Raw genomic sequence first — 23,271 nt, forward strand, 5'->3', positions numbered from 1 at the left:
GAACTGGCCGTGAGGTTCATCCATCCATCAATGCCGAACTCTAAGAGAACTGGTGCCTCTAACGTGCTTTGGAACCTCTTGGGGATGGGAACGATATTAAAGAAAGAATTTCCTTTCCTCGAGGGTAAACGGGAATTTAAATAAATGCCCGCGTTTGTTCGTGACATCATACTCTGGGAATGAGATGTTGGAAAAATGTGGAAATGACTGAGCTCATGTCAATTGCATGGAGCAGCAAAATATTTTTCCGTGACTTTCGCCGCTGACATCTGAAGTCTTCTGTCCTGCAGTGAGCTCTAACCGGGGCCTCCGTTGAGGAAAGGGAGAGGTAGAGCTGTGAATGAGGTGGGAATCTCGGCGCTGGACGCCGGAGCTAAGACTCGCTACAAAGTCAGAATGAAGGATTTTCAAAGTTGTCCCATGTGAGGACGGAATCCAATGGATTGGTCTCTCTGCGGTTCTGTCCGCCAGGCTGCGTTTGACAGACAGACTTTAAAACATGGTAAATAATCCATTTGAGAAAGAACAATTCGCGGACTTTGTCGATTTCTCGGTGGCAATGGGGGCATTGCAGATTGGCGAGAATCAGTGGCCGCCGGTGCGAAACTGCGAGGGCTCACAGCAAGCAAATCCACCAGGGCGCTCGTATTTTCTGGCAAATCCTTGACCCCCACCAGTGAAAGAGAGAGGAGTGAGCGGCGGACTGTGTGCGGGAAGAGAGCTCGGTGTGGCGGGGACCACGTAGGTTCCCGAACGGAGGAGCGCCAAAAGGTCACATCTATGCGTCAGGTCTTGACTCAAGCCCGAAACTTTGGTTATGTGGCCTGTCTCGGGATGCTGGTGACGTACCTTGGCCCCAGATGCCGAGCACTGCTTTCGGACAAAGCCCCTCTCCTTCGGTCTCTCTGTCTTCGGGTTGTTTAATAATTCGGCCGCACGGTCACCGTTTCACTCTTAGCCCATCACTGAGCCCCGAAAGAAACGGGCCAAATGTCGCATCGCTTTCTCCTTGAGCGAGAAGACAAAATCCCTTACGTGTGCGGTTTAATGCTGCATTTTGCTTTCCATTCACGGGAGATGCCGTCGGAACGCGGCGGTTATTCTGTTCTCTGACCTCCTCGGGACCAGCAATGAGCGGAATACTTTCCAGGAATACCCTCCGTCCGCATTGTGGGCGCCTCCTTCCAATTTGTCCCATTGGGTCAAGATGCACTGTTCAATCGCCAGTCGCTACCTGCTGAAATTAAACACACGGTTACGGATCCGAAAGAAAATACTTTGCGGATTGCGGGAAGGAGAACCGGAATCGAATCCTTCCAATTCGATTAATCAATCTCAGTCGATCTGGAGAATAAATCCTAATCATTAAAGGGAGAGGGAATTTAATCTGGTTTCTGGCGTCGCGGGGAAACGGAGAGTAAAACACGAGAGTCTGCAGACGCTGTGGTTGAAGTAAACACACGATGCTGGAGAAACTCAGCAGGTCCAACAAACAGGCCCTTTAAATAGCCAAGATACAGAACCAACATTTCGGGAAACAAGGGATTTCGTTGCTACGGCCTTTCCTCCGTTTCATTCTAACCCTTGCTCAAAACTAGCTGAAATAATTAGCCCGGCATTCAGGCAAGTGCATGAAATGCACGTGAAGGGATGTGTAATCTGACAAAAACAATTCAAACGTACTCGAAAATGTGAAAGTTTTCTGCTTTTCTGGGGAAAGAGTTCGGTTTCTTTCGAAGTAAAACAGGAAAGTCTGCAGACACCGTGATTGAGGTAAAAACACGATACTGGAGAAATTCAGCTCCTCGATGAAAATTGATGAAGGGTTGAACTGCTGAGTTTCTCCAGCGTCGTGTTTTAACAGAAGTGCAAAGCCCTGTCACAGATGTGGGACATCGACGTATTTTTCTTTGACATTTGCGTGAAGCAAACAGAAAAATTCAAAATGATTGCTAACTGGCCGTAGCAAACATGAAATAATAGTTTATATTATGATTTTACACCATGGTTGAAGTAAAAACAAATGGGCATTTTTACACAAGCTTCGGAATTATTCCGAAACTCAGCAGGTCAAACAGTGTCCTTTATATGGCAAAGATATTCGAACCAACGTTTCGGGCTTGAGCCCTTCAAGAACGCGCAGTCATCCAAACAAAAATCACGTTCTGCTCCACAAATTCTTGTTACAACGTATTGAACTGTTAGCATTCTGGAAAAGCAAGGAGAATCGGGAAACGAATTGAAGTACTTGCGTGCATCGGACAAATCTGGATTGGATCGACTCCCGGTGCCACAGAGCCGTGACAAAATGCTTTCATTCCAAGGAGAAAAGAGAAATTTGCACCGTCAATCGACGCAGCTTCGGTTCTATTAAAAATACCAGGCGGCAGATCTGAAGGGGAACCCTGTTTAATATCGCTGCTTGAGAATATTTCAATAATTATTCGGCTAATTTGTTGTAAAAAGTATCCATTGAGGGAGCCAGAATGACTGTTGTTCAGTGAATCTGAAGTCCAAGGGCTAAGTCTTCCCTTTCGGCTCGATCATTTCTTTGATGTTAGCCATTTATCAACAAGCTATATTCGCGGTTATCAATCAATTACAGCGCCTCAGCCGCGCTGGCCCGTTCTGGCATTCCCTCCCGCCGCAGGACAATGTCCTCCCCGATCACACGCCTCAACTCCCTCGCTCAATGGAGAAAAAGTGTTTCGGGTTGTTTGTAAAATTATAGGTTCATTAATCCTCTGAACAGAGTTGTGCTTTTTCGTCCGATGTCGCAGAATTTAATAAAGCAAATCCCGCTAAATCTTATTTTAATTAAAATTCAATTCAGTGTGTGGTTATTTTTCTTCAAGTCTATCCATGATCCAGCGAACCGCTTTGCTCTTTCCTCTCATCTCTGGTTATTTTAACTTGCAACTAAAATTATTTAAACATACAAAGGATTTTAAAAATGAATGCAGTCCCTCGGGTTGGTTAAACTCAGGAAATATTAATGAGTTGAGCCCAAACTCTGTGAAAGCGCCTACCTGTAATGCCAGGAACAGGACGCATAAAACACTACAGGACAGCACCGGCCCTTCGGCCCTCATTGTTGTGTCGACCCATATATTCCCTCCCTACCCCGTAACCTTCCATTTCTCTCCCATCCATGTACCTAGGAGTCTCTTAAACACCCCTAATGTTCCAGCCTCCACCACTACCCCTGGCAAGGCATTCCAGGCCCCCACAACTCTCTGTGTCTCCCCTGAACTTCCCTCCCTTCACTTTCTACCATCAGAACGCGTGGGATATTTTCCCAACCAGACATAAAACTATAAACGATCACTCCGAAAGGAAGTATGCAATTTTTAAGACAGATTTTTTCCCTTTATTTCTGCGTAAAAATCTTGGGTCTCCGGAAAGCTAAGTGTTCTGGTAACTTAAAGGTGATTTTCACACAGAAATAAAGGAAACATTCTGTAAAACTTTACATACTTACCTCCGGAATGGTCATTAACATAGCGCTTTTCCTAGAGTCGCCCCTTTAGATGAACGGAACCGTGAAGGAAACGCCTCGTGTAATTGGTTAAACACTTTGAATTTATCATCACTCATTTGACCATTTTTTACCCATAGCACAGAAGTTGGAAAACATTGAGAACCTTATTTATTCACTTATCTCCACCACAGGCATGGGGGTAGGTGGATAAGTAATGTCTTTCTACTCCGTGTACTACCCACCTCCGCCCCATCCGTTACAACAACGGAGTAATTCCCCAAACGTGCAGCTGTTGTCGATGTAAAGGAACGCCCCTTGGCGGCCAGCAGTAATTGAAGGGAATTTCGGCGTGTGTGTGAATGAGGTGCACAGGCACCGCAGCTGCAGTGTGGAGGGGGAGAGGAGCCGGCCTTGTCTGAAGCCACTCAATGCTCCATTCTTCGCCGCGAAACCATGCTGACCCGCCTTGGTCCCAGCCTTCAAACGCCTTTATCACGCTCTGAGAGGCAGACAGTCAGAATGGAAGGTCTGCCCCCATTGTTCGCTCTAAACGCTTCAATTTGAGTATACATTTATTATTTTGACCTTTAACTAGCATGGGAAGACATCAAAGTGGGGCGATTCCAGTTTGCAGGAAGGTTTTGTTGTGTTGAGAAAAGAGCGAAAGCAGCCGTCCTGAACCCCCGTCCCTGCCACCCCCCATCACACAACCCCTCCCCTCCTGTCACCCCATCCCCTTCCTCACAACTCCCTCCCGTTACCCTGGCCCCCACCCCATTTCTCACCATAACCCATCACCCGTTCTCCCTCTCAGCACTGCCCCATTTGCCTCTGCCACCTCCTCCCCTCACCTACTCCCCTACCTCACTCCCCACGTTCCCTCATGCCCGTCCGCTGCGACCGAAGCCAAATACTGTCGAGTTGTTTTATCCGTAAACATGAGAGTGGCCAGAGGACACAGACTCGCTGCTTCGTTGTCGGCTTTAAAAAAATGTGAAACGATGACCTTGTAGATTTCAGAAACGTCTACCGCGCGGACCGGCCACTCGGCCCATTTCCATCCCACGCGTTCTGATGCTGTTCTGCTCTCCAGACAATTCAAATCTCACTCCAATAACTTCATGTTGTATCGGTTTCCAACTGTGAATTCTACGCCGCCCGACTCCTGCAGGGTTACCGGGGCGAAGGCGGAGTGTGATGCCCTGTCTTGGATCAGCACCGAGGGTCCCACCCTTGCCCTGGATTGTGGCGGGCCCTGACCTGGAGCATCCCCGCCCATTGCTTGCCTCCGGCCGCTTCATTCAACACTGGGTGTACGGGGCTTGCAGGTTCCGTGAACAGCGTAAATGTTGTGTCTTTAAAAGCCTGTTCCAAACAGTGTCCGCCCGAGGATACGGGGTTCTCCCTGGACAACGTTCGGACCTGCGGCGAGCAACAGGTCCGCTCCAGAAGACACACGAAGCGACGGGTCCCCACAACCCCCCTTCCCTTCTCGCCCCCACACCCCCCTCCCTCCTCGCCCCACCCCCCCTTCCCTCCTCGCCCCCCACCCCCCACCCCTCCTCGCCCCCCACCCCCCACCCCTCCTCGCCCCCACCCCCCCTCCCTCCTCGCCCCTTACAGGGCAGCTGTGGAAAAGTTTCTGGATTGTGAGGGACGGGGTTTATTTGGAAAGAGGCATGCCAGTGAAGGCTACAACAGGACCTCGATCCAATGGGAGAGCATGCATATGAAGTTCAGCACAGCCAAGTGTGGCGATGCATGTTAAGAAGTTCAACAAAGGCAGGACATACACAGTGGATTTTTGTTTGGCCTCGGTGCTTTGCTCCGATAACGTGGCAACATTAATCAGTCTGCTCCAGGAGTCAGGGTTAACGCATATTACACGGACTTTGCTCCCTCCCGGGGGGGGGGGGGGGGCGAGGGGGATGGGAGTCTCCTGATTAAAGCGGCTCCATGTTCACCTTTCCTCACTCCTCATTTGCATCTTCTCTTTAAGTTTCCGACTTTTCCCGTCTCCATTTCGGTCAAACACCGCCACCCAGCGGCCCTGCTCAGCTCAGTCCTCTTGCAGCGTCCACATCCTCACACCGGGTGTCCCGCCCCGGGGATGCTTTGGCTGTCGATTGCTTGCCGTTGGAAAGGCTAATGATTCAGTGCGAGATGAGAGTTTATTGTCATTGATTTGCATATGACACTGAATTTACTTGGTGCAGCTACCTAACATAGACTAACTAAAACCGGCTGCATCACGTCTGGTGTGGGGACACCAATATCCCTGAGTGTAAAGGTACTGGACACAGCCCAGAATATCACAGGCAAAACCCTCCCCACTATTGAGAACAAATACAATAGTGGTTCTCAACCTTTTTCTTTCCACTCACATACCACTTTAAGAATTCCCTATGTCATAAGGAATGTAAGATTGATAAGATTGCTTGAAGTGGTACTGTGGTGGAAGGTTGGGAACCAGTGATCTACAGAGAGCAGCAGCAATCATCAAGGATCCACACCATTGAGCTGTTGCCATCAGGAAAGAGGTCCAGATGCCACAAGACTAGTCCCACCAGGTTCAGGGACAGCTGCTCCCCTCCACCATCAGACCCCTCAACAATAAACTCAATCAGGGACCCATTTTAGGTCTCTTACTTTTACACTTTGATATTTTTTCTCTCAATTGCATAGTCAGTTTACATTTCTTTACTTGTTTACATGTTCATGCTGTGTTCTCGCCCACAGGAAGAAGAATTTCAGGGTTATATGTGATGTCATGTATGTACTCTGACAATAAACCTGAATAAATAAAAAGTAGACAGTGAATTACCAGAGTGTGTCAAGTGACAGAAAAAGTTAATAAATATAAAAGGCAAAAAAATAGTGCAGTTCAATAGTACAGACAGATCTTTTCGGTGGTCCTGAAGCAGTTTAGGGTTTGGGTACAATGGGGAACCTCCCAGCACTGTCCTGAGAGGAATGTGTACCCATCTGGTCACTACCCTGCAGCAGCAGCGAGGAGAGGGCAGAAAAGATCAACTGGGGTGTTGTAAAAAACGATGCTGGAGAAACTCAGCAGGTCAGTGTCCTTTATCTTGCAAAGATAACATTGGTGATGTATTTTAACCTTTGTGAGATAAAAGACGCTGTTTGACCTGCTGAGTTTCTCCAGTATCGTGCTTTACTTCAACCACACTGTCTGCAAACTTTTGTGTTTTACTTCACTGGGGTGTTACGTGGAACAGGGGGACAGTTTTCAGGAGAATGGATCAGCTGGGGTGGTTCTCATTGGAAGTCAGAAGATGAGGAGTGACCTTATAGAGGTTCATAGAATTGAGAGGAGCCTCAATAGATAGTCAGAGAAGCTGAGTTGGGCATTAGTTTCAGAGTTCCTCTCTCTTGCCAAGGACCAAGTCATTATCTGGCCACATATAAAACAGATGTGGCACCATCAGCTTCCTGTCTGACAAGATATTTAACAGGGTAACCATGCAACTGCAGAGAATCATCTGAAGTGATTCAGTGATAGCAGTGGATGTGTCTGAAGAATGCAAGCAGTGGAACTGTGCTCACATTCCTAACTTCACTGCCATAAGTAACAATATGAAATCATCAGAAAGGACATGGGTTCAGAAGAAGTAGAATCCTTAAGGGTAGAGTTAAGGAATGGTCATTATATACAGGTTCCCAAACAGCAACCAGGATGTGGATTGCAAAATACAACTTGAAACAGGGCTTTAATTAATCACCAAGTCTAATTTATCTAACAACCTCCAATCCAAGATTTATGGACTGCAGGAATAGACTTTCATGAAGCAACTCTCAAGGGTGAATCTCGGCATCCCCACTGAATCTACAGGGGCAGCAAGTTCGAACCTCCCTGCCTCAGATTAAAAGCAAGGGAGGGTGATGACAAGAATTTACTGCTGAAATCATGACTGACAGGGCAGTCCAAATGTGATCACTGAGCATATGATTTACACCACCGCAGAGCTGTGAAATGCAGGTGAGAGTGCCACGTAAGGAGGGCGGTGTTGGAAAACTAGTTAGGTCAGGGTTACAATAATCATGGGGGATTTTAACATGAAAGTAGATTGGGAAAGTCAGGTCAGTAGGGATCCCAGGAGGGTTTCTGGAGCAGCTTCGGAGCCCACCAGGGGATCAGCTGTACTGAGTTAGTGGCTGGGTAATGAACCAGAGGTGATTAGAGAGCTTAAGGTAAAAGGAACCCTTAGGAGGCAGTGATCACAATATTACTTAAGGAGACACTGTGAGTATGATTCAGTTCATGATTAGATTGGCAGAGCCGACTTGATGGGCCTATTTCTGCTCCTAGATCTTGTGATAAAGAAACACAAAATCGAAATATTAGAAATACATTTATTTGAAATGAGGGAGCATGTCATTATACATAATTCCACATTTCCTTCACTTCATCTTTAATCTGTTCAATTTCCAGCGTTTTCCCACAATAATTCAGGACTCACTAATTTGTTCATTGGTCGGTGAAATTGGCTTTTCGCTTTTCAACAAATGCACTCATTCCTTCCTTCCGGTCACTCTGAAATGAAGTTTGCACAGCGCAATTGGAACATTTTTGTAGATGAGCAAAATTCCATTTTAATTGCATGCCATGTTACTTACAGTGGAGAAGGTTGAATGAAACAAATGTTTCTCGAGTCTGTTTCCTTCCGCCAACGTTAATTCGAAAGCTGTAATAAAGTACAGAACTGTTAAAGCCAACAAGTCCTTGCAGAAGGCACTTCCAGTGACAAAGAGAGAAAATGATGATCACAAATTGACCTTTATAGTAAAATAGTTGGCTTCTCCCTCTGTTGAAGGGCTTTAATTAATCACCAAGTCTAATTTATCTTTAACAACCTCCAATCCAAGATTTATGGACTGCAGGAATAGACTTTCATGAAGCAACTCTCAAGGGTGAATCTCGGCATCCCCACTGAATCTACAGGGGCAGCAAGTTCGAACCTCCCTGCCTCAGATTAAAAGCAAGGGAGGGTGATGACAAGAATTTACTGATGAAATCATGACTGACAGGGCAGTCCAAATGTGATCACTGAGCGTATGATTTACACCACCACAGAGCTGTGAAATGCAGGTGAGAGTGCCACGTAAGGAGGGTGGTGTTACTGTAGAACCCTAGTTGAAAAATTATTATTTTGAGATCATCTGAAAGGAAATCACAGGGATTATTTAAATAGTAAACCCCCCCACCCCTCCACAAAACTAGAACCACAGTACAAGGGGTGACCATTCAACCCATCTTATCTTTCCCAGTTCCTACCAACTCTGGAATCAGATCAGTGAATACATTCTAGGATTATCACATGGATTTAGAAGCATAAAACAAGGCCCATCAAGTCCATGCCAAACCATCAAACTGTCTAGTCACATAGAGCTGCACCCAGACCATAGTCCTCCCATCCACGTCCATATTTCTCTTAAAGGTTGAAATCGAACTTTCATTCACCACTTCTGCTGGCAGCTCCTTCCATCTTCTCACCACCTCCACCTCTGAGTAAAGAAGTTCCTCCTTGTGTTCCCCTTAAAATATTTACCTTTCACCCTTAACCCATGTCCTCTAGTTCTTGTCTTACCCAACCTCAGTGGAAAAAGCCTGCTTGCATTTATCTGATCTATACACTCTATCAAATCTCTCTTCATTCTCTTATCGCTCCAGGGAATAAAGTCCTAATCTATTCATCTTTTCACCTTAACTTAGTTCCTCAAGTCCCAGCAACATCCTCGTAAATCTGCTCTGCATTCTTTCAATCTTATTGATATTTTTGACTTGTAGGTGGACGACCAAATACTCCAAATTTGGCCTCACCAATGTCTTATAGAACTTCACCATAACATCCCAGTTCCTGTAGTTAAGACTTTGATTTACAACGGCCAATGTGCCAAAAGCCCTCTTTATGACCCCATTTACCTGTGACACCAGATCCCTCCACTCCCTGCACTCAGTGGTGCCCTACAATTTACTGTGCAAGTCCTAGCCTGGTTTATCCTCCCAAAGTGCATCTAATCCAATCCTCACCATGAACTGAACCTTCTTAACCAATCTCCCATGCGGGATCTGGTCAAAGGCCTTACAGCCCACGCACAATCTTTCCTTCATCTTTGCTGGTAACCTCCTTGAAAAACTCCACAAGATTGGTTACACATTAGTCATGGTCTATCCAAATATTTATGTATCTGATTTCTTAAGAGGCTTCAACAACTTACCCACTATTAACATCAGGCTCACTGGTCTACAATTATTATCAGCAATCCTCTGGCATCTCACCCAAGTCTAAGGATGTTTTAAATACCTCTGCTGAGGCCCTGCAATGTCTGCACTCACCTCCCTCAAGTTCAACGGGAATATCCTGAAAGGCCCTGCAGATGTAACCACCCTTATTTTCCTCAAGACAGCAAGAAATTTATTTAGGGTCCATGACCTCACTGCTTTTTTGTCTCACTTCTATAGACTCTGTGTCTACCTCATATGAAATAAATCCATTTAAGATCTCCTCCATCTCTCTTGCCTTCATGCATAGGCGACCCTTCTGGTCTTCAAGTGAACTAAATTTATCCCTTTCTATCATTTTGCTCTTAGTATATCTATAGCCATTCATGTTTATTCTTTTACATTTAGACATGCAGCATGGTAACAGGCCCCTTTTGCTCAAGAGCCCATTGTCCTCCAATTAGACTCAATTGAACTACAACCCCTATACGCTTTGAAGGGTGGGAGGAAACTGGAGCACCCAGAGGCATGGGGAGAACGTACAAGCTCCTTCCATACAGCACAGGATTCAAACCTTGGTTCCAATCACTGGTGCTGTAACAGCGCTGCTCTACCCGCTACACGAACCGTGCCATTGTATGAAGAACCACCATCTGATTAGACCTATACTATATACGTGAGGTCTAGGGGCTACAAGACTCACACCACCAGGTTCAGGAACAGCTGCTCCCCTTCACCATCAGATTCCTCAACAACACACTCAAGCAGGGAGTCGTTGAAGGACTCCTACTTGTACACATTATTGATTTTGTTTCTCTTTGTATTGCCCAGTTTGTTTACATTTATTTATTTGTTTACATGTGGACGTTGAGTACAATTTTTTTTCATTACCAATAAGTGGTAATTCTGCCTCTCCCACAGGAAAAAGAATCTCAAGGTTGTATGATGTCACGTATGTATCTGACAATAGATCTGAATCTATCTCAGGCCTCATCGTCATTTGATTTATAATATTCCACAGGGTTGAAGTTTAATCTGCTTACCACCATTAATTGCTTCCTTTGCCATTGCTGTGATAAGTTTGGAGTTGAAAGCTATCTTCTCTCCACATCTGATGGCTTCATCCACCACTTGAGCTGCTGGATATATTTTGCTCACAAGCCCTTTGGAAACAAAAGTGCCCTCGTTATTGTCCACTGAACTGTATTGTAGCACTGTTTCTCAGGCTATCCCAGAGGTGTGAGCCAGTACAAACCAGGACCACGATGACGTACCGCTTGCTTTGGCCTCCTGAGCAGAAATGCGGTCTCCCGTCAGGACCATCTCCATCGCCAGCGACTTCCCCACTGCTTTGGTCAATCGCTGTGTTCCTCCAGCACCTAGATCAGTGTTTTAATTGTCTTACAGTGAAATTGAACAAAATTTCTGACAGGCATGACATTACACAGCTGCTCTCCGACTCAAACCAGCAACCTATTCTGAATCTGTGATTGAAAGATTGCTTTCCACAGCTGTTTCTAGAACAAGAGTGTCCGTTTCTCACTGCCAAGCCCCTAACCCTGGCAAATCTCTTTCTTATTTGCCCCTCCCCTCTCTTTAGATATCCCTTTAAATCTAACATATTGGCCAGGCTCTGTTTAAACCAACTTGGTGTGGACAAGACTGCTCAGAACCATAGGCATACAGCATGGAAACAGGCCCTTTGGGCCAACGGCCCAGCCTAGCCAAATGCCCCACCCAACCGCCTGCCTGTGTTTGGCCATATCCCTCAAACCCCATCCTACCCCAACAACCAACTAAATGTTCCTTAAATATTGCAGTAGTACCTGCCTCAACCACCTCCTCCAGCAGCCTGTTCCATACACCCACCACCCTCTGTGTACAAACAGTTACCCCTCAAATTCCCATTAAATCACTCCTCCCCTCACCTTAAATGCATATCCTCTGGTTACCGATTCCCCTGCTCTGGGAAAGACCTGATCTATTCCTCTCATGGTTTCGTCCATCTCTATAAGATTCAATTTATTATCACATTATAAAGCAGTGTCATATTACACAAAATTGGTTTTGCAGACAGATTTGCCATCGGCAGAAATTGCCTGAAGTGTCTCTTAGTCAGAGAAAGAGAAGCAAGAATATTCCCCCCAAAGTCACCAAGTATCAGCAGCTAGAGTCCAGTCCAAAACATTGGGAACCCGAGCTCCAGCTACAAACCTTTTAACACGATCATTCATAACCTGCTACAAATCTGGCATCCACCAGCAGTTTTTAATGTCCTCTTAAAATCTTCCTATCCTCTTCAACGTTCAGTCTTCCAAATGATCACCCCCATCCTCCTGCATCCCAAGGAATAAAGCCCCAGCCTGCTCAACCTCTCCCTGCAGCTCAAGTCCAATGAAGTCCCTGAAACCTCAACCATTCCCACTGATCCTGATCCAGCCACTGAGTTACTCCAGTAGTGTATTTCATGTGGAAGAACTGAGCCTAACAACCTGTTCCCATGCTGTATGATTCAACCTGTGGAATTCATGCTAGCTCTGAGCAATCCTGCTTTTTCCCCCTCCCTCCCCAAAGAACAAATCTTTGCCTTCAGTTCCACATTCCGATTTGAGAGAGTAAATGCCAAAACACTCAGCGGGTCAGACACTGAAACATTCACTGAGTTAAATGCTACCTGACCCACAGTATTTCCAGCAAGCTGGGTTTATATTTCAAACTTACAGCAACAGGTTTTTTTTATTTCAGTTCAAATTATTTTTGTTTTAATCCTGTTTATTTTTGAATGGAAGCACTGAATCTCTCTCAAGACTGGATCCCCCAGATGTCCACAGACACTGTGTGTGGATGGTCCATGACCAGGAGGTGCCAGTCTCCACCATTCCACAACTTATATTCTACAGCATTCTGCCTGTGACTGTGAAATAGTCACGTGCATTCCACGCACACACTCATTCCAGCATGCACACATAAGCCCACTCATGCATTCACATCGACACATCCATGCACTTGTGCACCACACCCACTTGTACACGCACGTGCAGAACCGGACATGTGCAGACTCCTGGACACTGTCACACGCATGCACACACGTAATCAAAATACATTCCCCACAAACTTCATAACACAAATTTAGCCATGTTTTAAAACTAATAACTTTGAAGTAAACTCTTTGCCCTAAAGTAACACTGGAGCTCTGAACGGAAGGGAATTGGCTTTTGCAGACTGGTGCACGTTGCCAACGCACCCCTAACAGGGAAACATTCAAACCACCTCCAGTAGTCTCCATTCTGGATCCATGGCAACTAGTGACCGCTGACAGAATATTTACCAGGAATCGTTCCCAGCAGAATTTCTGGTTGTCCAAACTGTGCTTTGTCGCCTGCGTAGATGATGTCACACATCATGGCCAACTCACAACCTCCTCCGAGCTGCAGAACAGAGGTTAAAGTTGGACTCTGACCTCACGGAACTATTTCAGCAACTTAGTCCCCACTGGAAATCAATCAGAGGGTATAAATGAAAGATAAATCATTTCTTCATCCTTGTATCAAGGAAGTGCACTTGCCCTCTACACACCCATTACAGGGTTGTCAGGTTGGAAGTTTGGAACTACTATGTTTCAATAGAGCCTGTATCACTGGAATTGCCTAAAAACACAGGCAGATAAATGTTTGAAAGATTTGGGGACATTGAGGGTAATGGGGAAATGCACAGACTCTCACTGCACAAAGAGGCCCTTCTGCCCATCATCTGCATTAACCAAATGACTCCCTTTCCCCACCTCCCATCACCTGCACTGCTCCGATTGTATTAGTCACCTACACGTGAGGGTAAACCTACAGTCAACACTTCACCCACCAACTCACACATCTTTGGAAAGTGGAAGAAAACTGGGTCAACTGGAGCTGAGTGGCCTTGTCATGAAGCTCTACAGCACAGAAACAGGCCCTTCAGCCCAACTTGTCCATGCTTGTCCTCTTAGCCTGTATTCAGCTCGTATCCCTCTAAACTGGGGTGGCCAAACTACAGTCTCTGGGCCGACTGAGGCAAGTGGCGAATTTTAAAAATAAAATGAAATATGGCCCATTAGAGCAGAGTCTCTAACAATAAATTACACTTTGCACTATATAAATTTCACTTCTTAGTTTCAACATGAGATGATGCTGCCATTTTGAACAACTACTAGACCGACTGTTGCAATGTTACACATTGATGAAAATGTTTACCTCAGTTAAAATAAAACATTTACCTCAGTTAGTTAAACACGGCGGAACCGAAAAGATGGAAAATTGCATGGGACGGCCAAAAATTTCAGACACTGTGGGAAAATGAATACTTTTTAACAGAAGCCAAGGGGGAAGGTGTTTGGTGATTTGGCAAGGAATCTGTTAACTTTAACAGCTCATCTGCAGATTTACACATTGCGTCATAATCATTAAGGTGGAGGACCCTTGGACCATGAAGTACATTCAGTGAGAGTTGTGGAGGAATGTTGGAGACTCCCTTGTCCCTTCATCTTTTCTCCTGTTCTTATTTTGAACCCATATATTTATTTTGCACTGCTCTTTGAATGAGAGTGTTAAGAGTTTTATTGTATTTATTTAAATTATATTTAACATCAGCAAATACAGAAACACCCACTGTAGTAAGTGAACACATCAATAAACTATGTAATGGCAACAGTTAAATTGTTCAGTAGTGTCATATGGTTAAAATTAATTTTCAATGGCACAGGGGTCTCTGGTCTAAAAACACCATTTTTCTTGCAGTTGTAATGGGTTGAAAACAGCTGGGATTAATATTGTTTGGTCTGTGACTCCTCGTATTTTCTATATGCCCACCCTTGCTATAAACATTTTCCATCTGTATACCCATCTCAATGTCTTCTGAACACAACAGCTGTCCCCACCTCTACTACTTCGCTGGCAGCTCACTGATTCACTCGATGAAGGTTCCCCTCAGGTCACTGTTATACTCCTGCTCCGGTGTGAACCCATGTCCAGAGAGCTCTGTTCAAGAACTTGAAAGGCTACCTGCGCACAAGGCTCTCGTGGAAAATCTGGTTCCTCTTTCTACTGTTACACTGGGGTCTTTACAAATCCAAACATAACGAGAAAGGGCAGAGGAATTTCATGTGAGAATTCTGCACACTACCTACAGCATAGCCGTTGACAGCAGCAATCACAGGCTTTTTGGTTGTGGCCACACGGTTCCATTGGGAAAGGAAGTTTCCACCGTAGCACTCTTGGAACGTTTTGTTCTCCATCTCCTTGATGTCAGCGCCAGCTAACAAGATATCAAAGCAAGATGCCAACGAAGTTACTACCAGTTACTTTGCGTTCCCTACAGTTCTGCAATTCACAGCTTCTACATTCCTTTGGGTTCTCTCTCTCTCTGAGAAGGATGATTCTGGGGATGAAAGGATTATTATTTGACCAACGTTTGTTGGCTTTGGCCTGTACTTGTTGGAATTTAGGAGGGGGAGTGTGGGGATCTCATTAAATCATTTCAAATGTTTTAAGACATAGGCAGAGTAGATGTAGAAAGGTTGTCTTCCATGAGTCAAGGACAGTGGTTCTTAACTTTTTCCCCCCACTCCATTCCACCTTAAGTCATCCCTTACTAACCACAAGCACCTATGGCAATGGAAATACGAGTATTGATTCCGTAGACAGATTGGAGCTGTGGATGGGGTGGTGACATGGACTAGTGAGTGCTGAGTTGTGGGATGATGGTGGTCAAGGGGGGGTGGGGGAGGTTTAAATTACCCGACTAGTGATCTAGCAGTTTGGACAAACAACCCAGAGACAATTCCTCCATGGCAGTAGTTGAATTTAAATTCATAATCTGGAACATCGGAAGAAACATTAGATAAGCTTAGTACTGACCACGAAAATCAAGTCAGTTGCACAAACCCATCTGGTTCACTGACCTGGTTCTGACTCCTGGCCCACCCTGGTGGTTGACTCTACATGGCGTCAGCCAGCCACAGTTCAAGGGCAAATAGGAATGGGCAATAGATGCTGGGATTCGTGGTGCCCAATCCCAAAGTAATGACAAAATTCCTTTGGCCAATGGACATGGAGGGGAGCATCATTAACCAAAAGGACACTTACAACGTAAAATCTCATCTGAGATGTTGTGTCATTTGATGATTATAGAGATCGCAAGAAAGATGGTTACAGACAGATACTGCATAGATTGATATTAGATAGGGCGTCCTCCATCTTGATATATTTGAGCTCTGTACCATCTGATAAAGTCAGAGTTCTCTAGCACAGAAACAGGCCCTTCACCCCATCTCTCCATGCTGACCAAGTGAGTTCCATTTGCCCTATATCCCTCTAAACTTTTCCTATACACGTATGCATATGAAAATTTTTTAAAGGTAGTAATTATCCCAGTTTTACCACTTCCTCTAGCAACTCATGCCACACACCCAGCACCTTGTGTGAAGATGCCCTCAGGTCCCTCCTCACCATAAACCTATGCCCTCTAGTGCACACTTTGCCAGCCTGTGTCAATGCTGCCCACAAGTGCATTTATCTTGCCCATGAAGCTCTGTATTTGCATGAAACCCCTCAATGACTGAAAATACAAACACTTTATCACTTGCCTGCAAAAGCCTTTTCACTTCCAGTGATGACAATGGCTCCAATTGCTGGGTCATTTTCAAACTCATCAAGTGCCTGACTAACTTCCTTCATCAGTGAATCACACAACGCATTTAAAGCTTTCGTCCGATTCAGCTGAATGAAGCCGACATTCTCTTTCTCTCCCTTCTTCCCCACCAGTATGTGTTGGTACTGTGCACCTGGACAGAGAGCACATTAATGAGATGAATGAGTTTTTTGTTAGATACACAAGCACGATGTACAGATACAAGATGAAGACAGAGTACATGGTTAACAGTGTGGAGGAACAGAGGAACCTTGGAGTCCAAATAAATAGATCTCTCAAGATTGCACCACAGATTGATAGAACATTACTGCACCGAAACAGGCCCCTTCAGACCTTCTAGTCAGTGCCAAACTTTTTTTTGCCTAGTCCCACTGACCAGCACACAGTCCACTGACCTTCACACCTCTCCCTTCCATGTACCAGTCTTTTGGACAGTTAAAAAGGCCTGTGACATGCTGGGGTTCATTAGTCAGGCATTGAGTTCACGAGTCGTGAGGTGATGTTGCAGGTCAATAAAACTCTGAGGCCACACTTAGGCAGTATTGTGTTCAGTTCTGGTCACCTCGTTGCAGGATGTGGAAGCTATGGAGAGGGTGCAAAGATTTACCAGGATGTTGCCTGGATCGTATGAGGCAAGGTCGGCAGAGCTGGGGCTTTTCGATTTGGAGTGAAAAAAGTTGAGAGGTGAATTAATAGAGATCCATAAATCTTCGTCTGCAAAGCCAAGCCAAAGAGAGACATGATTATGAGAAGTATAGATAAGGTGGACAGACAGCACCTGTTTCCCAGGGAAGGAATAGCAGACACCAGAAAGGGGAGGAGACACTGGGGGTGAGGTTTATTTAGATGGAGAGTTATGGGGGCTTGGGATGCATTGCCAGGGGTTGTGGTGGAGGCTGGAACATGAGGGGACATTTAAGAGACTCTCAGACAGGCAGATGGATGGAAGGAAAAGTAGAGGGTTAAGGGTTAGGGAGAGGTTAGTACATTTTGGTAGGAATATAGGGGTTAGTACAACATGGAGGGCCGAAGAGCCAGTACTGTTCCGTGCTGGGGTCGGGGGAGGCGCATCGCCCCGCACCCGGCACTGAGGCTGGCCGGAGGTCGGCTCGGCCGGGTCGCGACCGTGGTGGGGGTAGCCAAGGTCATGCTCGGCCTCGGATCCCCCCACCCCGGACTCCGGCAGCGCGGAGCCCGCGGGGCGACCGGGCGTTTACCTGCAGTGCTCGCCCTGGCCGTGGCCGCTGCGAACGGGAGGCCTCGGGAGCCGAGCAGCCACGCGACCGCAACCCCACGCATCAACGCCATGACTGCCCGACTGCAGTGCGCGCTCCCGCGCCCGCCGATCACCTGATCCGCGGGCAGCCGCGTCCCCGGTGATTAGCGTGCGCAGGGGAACCCGCCCCTGCCAATCATCCAACCGCCCCGCCCTTCCCGGGTGATTGGCAGGTCCAGGGGAATCAGGGCTTCCCATGCACCGACTCTGCCCTGCCCACCCCGTCAACCGCATTCTCAGGTTGTTATATTTCACAAGCTCACTTCCCTCAGCCCCTGCATGGTCTAATCTGTATCAGCCCCAGTCACCATTCTGCACGGCTTGCTTTTAGCCCGCAGACTCAAACTGCACACAATTTGTCTTGCTGCGTTTCTCCATGCCCAAAATGTCGGTTACCCTCCAGCGTGACCTGCTGAGTTTATCCAGCATGTTACTGTACACAGTAGAGTGAGTGTCACCAACACCCTGCAAAGTGGCATCAGAAGCTGGTGACTTTGACACACCATACCTCATCCGATAAAGCTCAATACCTTCCCAATTATTTCCCATCGCCCACAGTATGCCATGCCATGCATCCGACTCTGTCTGCCCTACGGCAGGCAGAAGGCAATTTCGTATAATATTACACAAAATTTTACATGATAATAAAATAACCTTGGTAAAAAGGCAATGCTGGAGAAGCTCAGTGTCCTTTGTGTGGCAAGGATAAAGATACTAACAAACATTTCGGGCTTGAACCCTTCATCACGGTGTGGGCAAAATAATAGGCAGGCGCCCGAACAAAGTGGGGAGTGACAGGGGGAGGAGTAGTCCCACAGGCAGAAGGTAATAGAGAGAGAGGGTGGGCTTCATCACGGTGTGGGCAAAATAATAGGCAGGCGCCCGAACAAAGTGGGGAGTGACAGGGGGAGGAGTAGTCCCACAGGCAGAAGGTAATAGAGAGAGAGGGTGGGCTTCATCACGGTGTGGGCAAAATAATAGGCAGGCGCCCGAACAAAGTGGGGAGGGTCAGGGGGAGGAGCACAGTCCCACAGGCAGGAGGTAATAGAGAGGGTGGGCATAGCAGCAAGGGGATGGCTCTGTGAATGGAGAGGGAAGGGGGTGGAGAGCTGAAGGAAAGGAGAAAGTTTGGAGACGCTGAGAATGAAGTAAAAACAAAAATTCTGGAGAAACTCAGTAGGTCAAACAGTGTCCTTTAGACAGCAAATATATACATAACTGTCATTTCGGGCTTGAGCTCTTCGTCAAGGAACCTTTGGTACAATGGCCTTCATAAATCAAAATATTATGGACAGGAGTCAGGATTTTATGGTAAAGTTGTATAAGACATTGGTGAGGCCAAATTTCTAGAATTGAGTGCAGTTTTGGTCACCTGACTACAGGAAAAATATTAATAAGATAGAGAGAGTACAGAGTGGTGGGAGTGTGGAAAGAGCTGCCAGCCGAGGTGGAAAATGTGGGCTCAATTTTATCACTTGAGGAATGTGGCAAGGGTATGGAGGGCTTTCGACTGGGTGCAGGTCAGTGGACTAGGCAAAATAAATGGTTCGGCACAGACTAGAAGGGCCGAAGGAGCCTGTTCTGTGATGTAACCCTCTATTTTTCTGGTGTTTGCTGCTCCCGTCCTGCGTTCAATAGCAGATTGTGCATTTCCAGATTTGAATGGGGTTGGGGTCAGTGCGGAGGAGCAGAATGAACGTTTCGTGGAATTCCGCAGGTTAGACAGAGCCCTGGAGGCGAGGGCAGGGAGGAAGGTGGGCGGAGATTCGGCGCCGGCTGAGGACCACGTGCTGGTGGAGCTGTCAGATTCAGAGGCGCAGGGAAGGCGAGAACCGTTCGGGAGAGGAGGTCGGAAAGGGCCGTGGGGAGACCGAGTGGGAGCGCGGCAGAGGAACGGTCGAGCTCTGGAACTGAGTGCACCGTAGGTATCTCACACTGATCACGTTTCTGTCCGGGTGGTGGTTCGTTGCGCTCTGCATCGGGCTGCAGCGTTGCGGGCGGGAGCTGGGACTCGGGGACAGAAGCCCCCATCCCCCTGTCAGTGGGGGTGGTAGACACGGTGGTTGGAGTAAACCACACTACGCTGGAGAAACTCAGCAGGTCCTTTATCCAGCCCGAAACGTTGGTTCTGTATCTTTATCTCTGCTAATATAAAGGACACTGTTTAACCGGCTGAGTTGTTTTTTTTACTGCTGTCAGGAGGGTCGATGCAATGGCGTGCAAACGCTGTAATTTGTAATCCTCCAAGCTTTTTAATCGGAGAAATCAGGCGGTGCAGCAAAACGGTTGCTCTGACAACCCATCCATTCACCAAGTGCTGGACTGAACCAATCGCAACCGCTCTGTGCTCATCCAGGCAACGACAGGCATGTCCTCATGACAGCTCATGGCGCACCACTCACGAAAGGCCTTGGTAAAATCCGTGACGGGCTCTGAGACCTTCAGGGCTCTTTACCACTCAGTTCTCCCTCTTCATTTTAAGATGAGGTCTCCCTGCTTCGGTTGAAGCAGCAACATCAGAGGGTAGCAGAAAGAGCAGCAGCCCAGGGTTGGACATGCTGGACATCACTAGCCAAGGATCTTGAATAGAATATGATGGTGAAACATTGAGGACGATGGGTGCCACTGACCACAATCTAATGGTTTTACTCACCCTTGTGAACTTCTTCCAGGCCAGTGTGTAAATGCACAGTAATGCATCAGAAAGGGCAGATTACAAACATGTTTTTTCAATGTTACTTCCCTTCAACTTTATATTTAAGCATTTTGTAAATTGTTCTTCTGCAACTTGGTGGTGTTCACCTCCTCAGCTCACACGCAGGTGGAAGGAGTTTCCTGTGCAATTCCTGGGCTGGATGACATTCAGACATCAGAGAGGTTCAACTTCATGCTTTTCTTGACATTCAGAACTTGTACCCACACATTGAACACGAACCTACACTGAACACGAACCCACGCATTGAACACGTATACATATTGAACACAAACCTACATGAAACACATACCCACACATTGAACATGAACCCACATTGAACACAAACCCACACATTGAACACAAACCCACACATTGAACACATATACACATTAAACATTGTGCCCACAAATTGAACATGTGTCATGTTGAATACAAGCCAGTTGCCAACTGTTGACTATTGCAGAGGATTTAAAATGAGACCTTTACGTTTGACTGTTCGTTCTGAACCTGTGTAAAGCCTCAGTAAGTTCGGTTAGACATAACCTTTCACCGATAAAGGTTGTTCCTCAACTTTGCCTGTTGTCACCCTTGGTGATATTTGGAACCATTTATTGGACTTTTATACAACCTGATCATTTTCCTCCTTCTAGGCCACGACCATTTCACGATGAATAAAACGACAGCAACTTGCTGGACACTGATACTGTTGGTGGCCATCTTCTGTGACAGCGTGGTCTGCAAGGGAGGGAGAGGAGGAGCGCGAGGCTCCGCTCGGGGTTCAGCCCATGGCCGTTTCCGGGCTTCCCGAGTGCGGCCCAGGTACTCCAACAGAAACCGGTCGTTCGGCTCCAGGGCGCGAGTAGCCGCGGCCGGCGCTGCAGCTGGGGCTGCAGCTGGCATTGCAGCTGGAGTCATGGCCGGGAGGCTGCAGAGGTCCCGGCTGAGCTGGGGCGAAGGCATCCAAGGCGACATGAACAAGAACTGCTCCCTGGTCAAGAACTGCACATCTGAAGAGGGAGTCTATGGCTACAGGGCATGGCCCTCCTCAGCGATGTTCTCCTGGCCTTCCAGCAACCTGCCACCCCTGTGCTTCATGCTCACCTTCATAGGTTTCCACCTTTAAATGTGGTTTCCAGTCGTATCCTAATGTTGATCACGGCTGCAGCAACCATCTTCTTTACAACGTTTATTAGTCTCTTGAATGTTATAGTACTCAATGTTTACAAAATGCTCGAGTCTAAGCCTTCTAAAATAGTTTCTACAACATGAAAAATCAGTGTTCACAGCAAGAACTGTGATTTGAAAGTTTGGTATTTTCTATGTTAAAGTCGATTAATATTTGCAAAGTTGTCAATAGTAGGTTTGTGGTTTTCACCAATTTTAAAATGATACGTGGAACAATACAGCACAGTACAGGCCCTTTGGCCCTTGGTGTTGTGTTGACCCATCTATTCCTTAAAAAAGTACTAAACCCCCCCCTCCCCCCCCACCGCTTGTAACACTCTATTTCTTCCATCCATCTACCTGTCTAAGAATCTCTTATATGCCCCTAATGTTTCAGCCTCCACCACCCCTGGCAATGAATTCCAGGCATCCACAACTCTCTGTACCTTCTCCCCTAACTTCCCTCCCTTCACTTGGTAGGCATCCTCTGGTGTTTGCTATTCCGGCCCAGAGAAACAGGCTGTCCACCCTCTCTAGGCCTCTATTACGTCTCCTCTCATCCATCTTTGCTCCAAAGAGAAAAGACCCAGCTCTTCTACCTTGCCTCATAAGTCTTGTTTCCAAATCTAGGCAACGATAGTAAATCACCTGTGCACCCTGTCCATAGCTTTGAAGTTCTGACACTTTGGTTGAAATCCTGGGATCTGAACTGCCTAGTCATTAATCTCCTCAACATGGGCATTTTATAAACATTAATGTTCCATTAAAAGTGGCAAACAATTTCACCCTCAAACCTGGGATGTTGAACTTTAGCAAAGGTTAGACAGATCAGCCATGATTTGATGAAATGAGGAGCAGACATGAGGCCCACTCCTGATTTGTATGCTGTCCAGGAATAAATCATCAAAATGGACCCTCTGGAAAAACCTCATCTCATTTACAAATATTGGCTTACTCTTTTGGAATTTTTTCACACGATTAGACTGTTGACATCATTAGATTTTAATGTTGATTTTACTAACAATCAATTTTCACAAAGGAAACTTTAAAATGAAAACCTCAACGTTATCAATTTTATGTATTCAAATCTCCTGGCATTAAGTGAGCAGAGGGATCACACTCAATGAGAAACTCCACGTACTGCTCAATCGCTTTACACCTCAATGCTCGTGCCTCACAAAAGGTTCTCAGAAAACTCTTGAAAAATGTCAAAAGCAAAAATATGTCAGAACTAATTCTGCTTTAAATGTTGCTTCACTCAGTAGAAGATCCAAGTCATTTTTTAAAAAGTGTTTGGATGTTAAATTGGGGAAATTTCACCGTGCACATCAGCTTATTGATGCAATCTCTTTGTAATTTCATATTTAAAATGTGGAAGTGACGTTTGAAGTATTTTAATAGTGGTAAAAATAATACTTTTATAAAGTGATGTGGTAAGAAAACTATTTCCATTTTATATGCAGCACCAAGTAACAGTATTTCATATACAATAAAAGAACTCTGAATAATCGTTGGATAAACGATGTTTTGTGCTTGTTGTATTTGTATTGAACATGACAAATTTTAACATTTTTGATGTTATGTGGATTGGTCTTTTAGGAAAATTGTACACACAGCTTGCATGCTGCACGTTATCAATATGTTGCTTGATTTGTTTACTGGTTCATGTTTTGGAATGCATCAGTACAGTATTTAAAAATATCTACCTGAAATAAAACACTTTATGCTCA

General features: G+C 46.1%; 2 protein-coding genes across 2 annotated transcripts; one reads left to right on the forward strand and one right to left on the reverse strand.

The window, feature by feature from the left end:
* Positions 1-7,841: 7,841 nt before the first annotated feature.
* On the reverse strand, positions 7,842-17,754 carry echs1 (enoyl CoA hydratase, short chain, 1, mitochondrial). The gene is made up of 8 exons (XM_069885308.1): positions 17,624-17,754; positions 16,342-16,539; positions 14,884-15,011; positions 13,054-13,153; positions 11,000-11,104; positions 10,769-10,888; positions 8,120-8,187; positions 7,842-8,036 (listed from the first exon to the last, which is right to left on the reverse strand). Exons 1-8 carry the CDS (start codon positions 17,712-17,714, stop codon positions 7,971-7,973), a joined length of 876 nt encoding a protein of 291 aa, XP_069741409.1. The 5' UTR covers positions 17,715-17,754; the 3' UTR covers positions 7,842-7,970.
* Positions 17,755-19,506: 1,752 nt separating this feature from the next.
* On the forward strand, positions 19,507-23,266 carry sprn (shadow of prion protein). The gene is made up of 2 exons (XM_069885312.1): positions 19,507-19,603; positions 21,028-23,266. The coding sequence occupies exon 2, from the start codon at positions 21,045-21,047 to the stop codon at positions 21,498-21,500; it is 456 nt and encodes a 151-aa protein (XP_069741413.1). The 5' UTR covers positions 19,507-19,603; positions 21,028-21,044; the 3' UTR covers positions 21,501-23,266.
* The last annotated feature ends 5 nt before the right edge of the window (positions 23,267-23,271 follow it).

This window comes from Narcine bancroftii, chromosome 6 (assembly GCF_036971445.1).
Source record: "Narcine bancroftii isolate sNarBan1 chromosome 6, sNarBan1.hap1, whole genome shotgun sequence".
NCBI lineage: Eukaryota > Metazoa > Chordata > Chondrichthyes > Torpediniformes > Narcinidae > Narcine > Narcine bancroftii.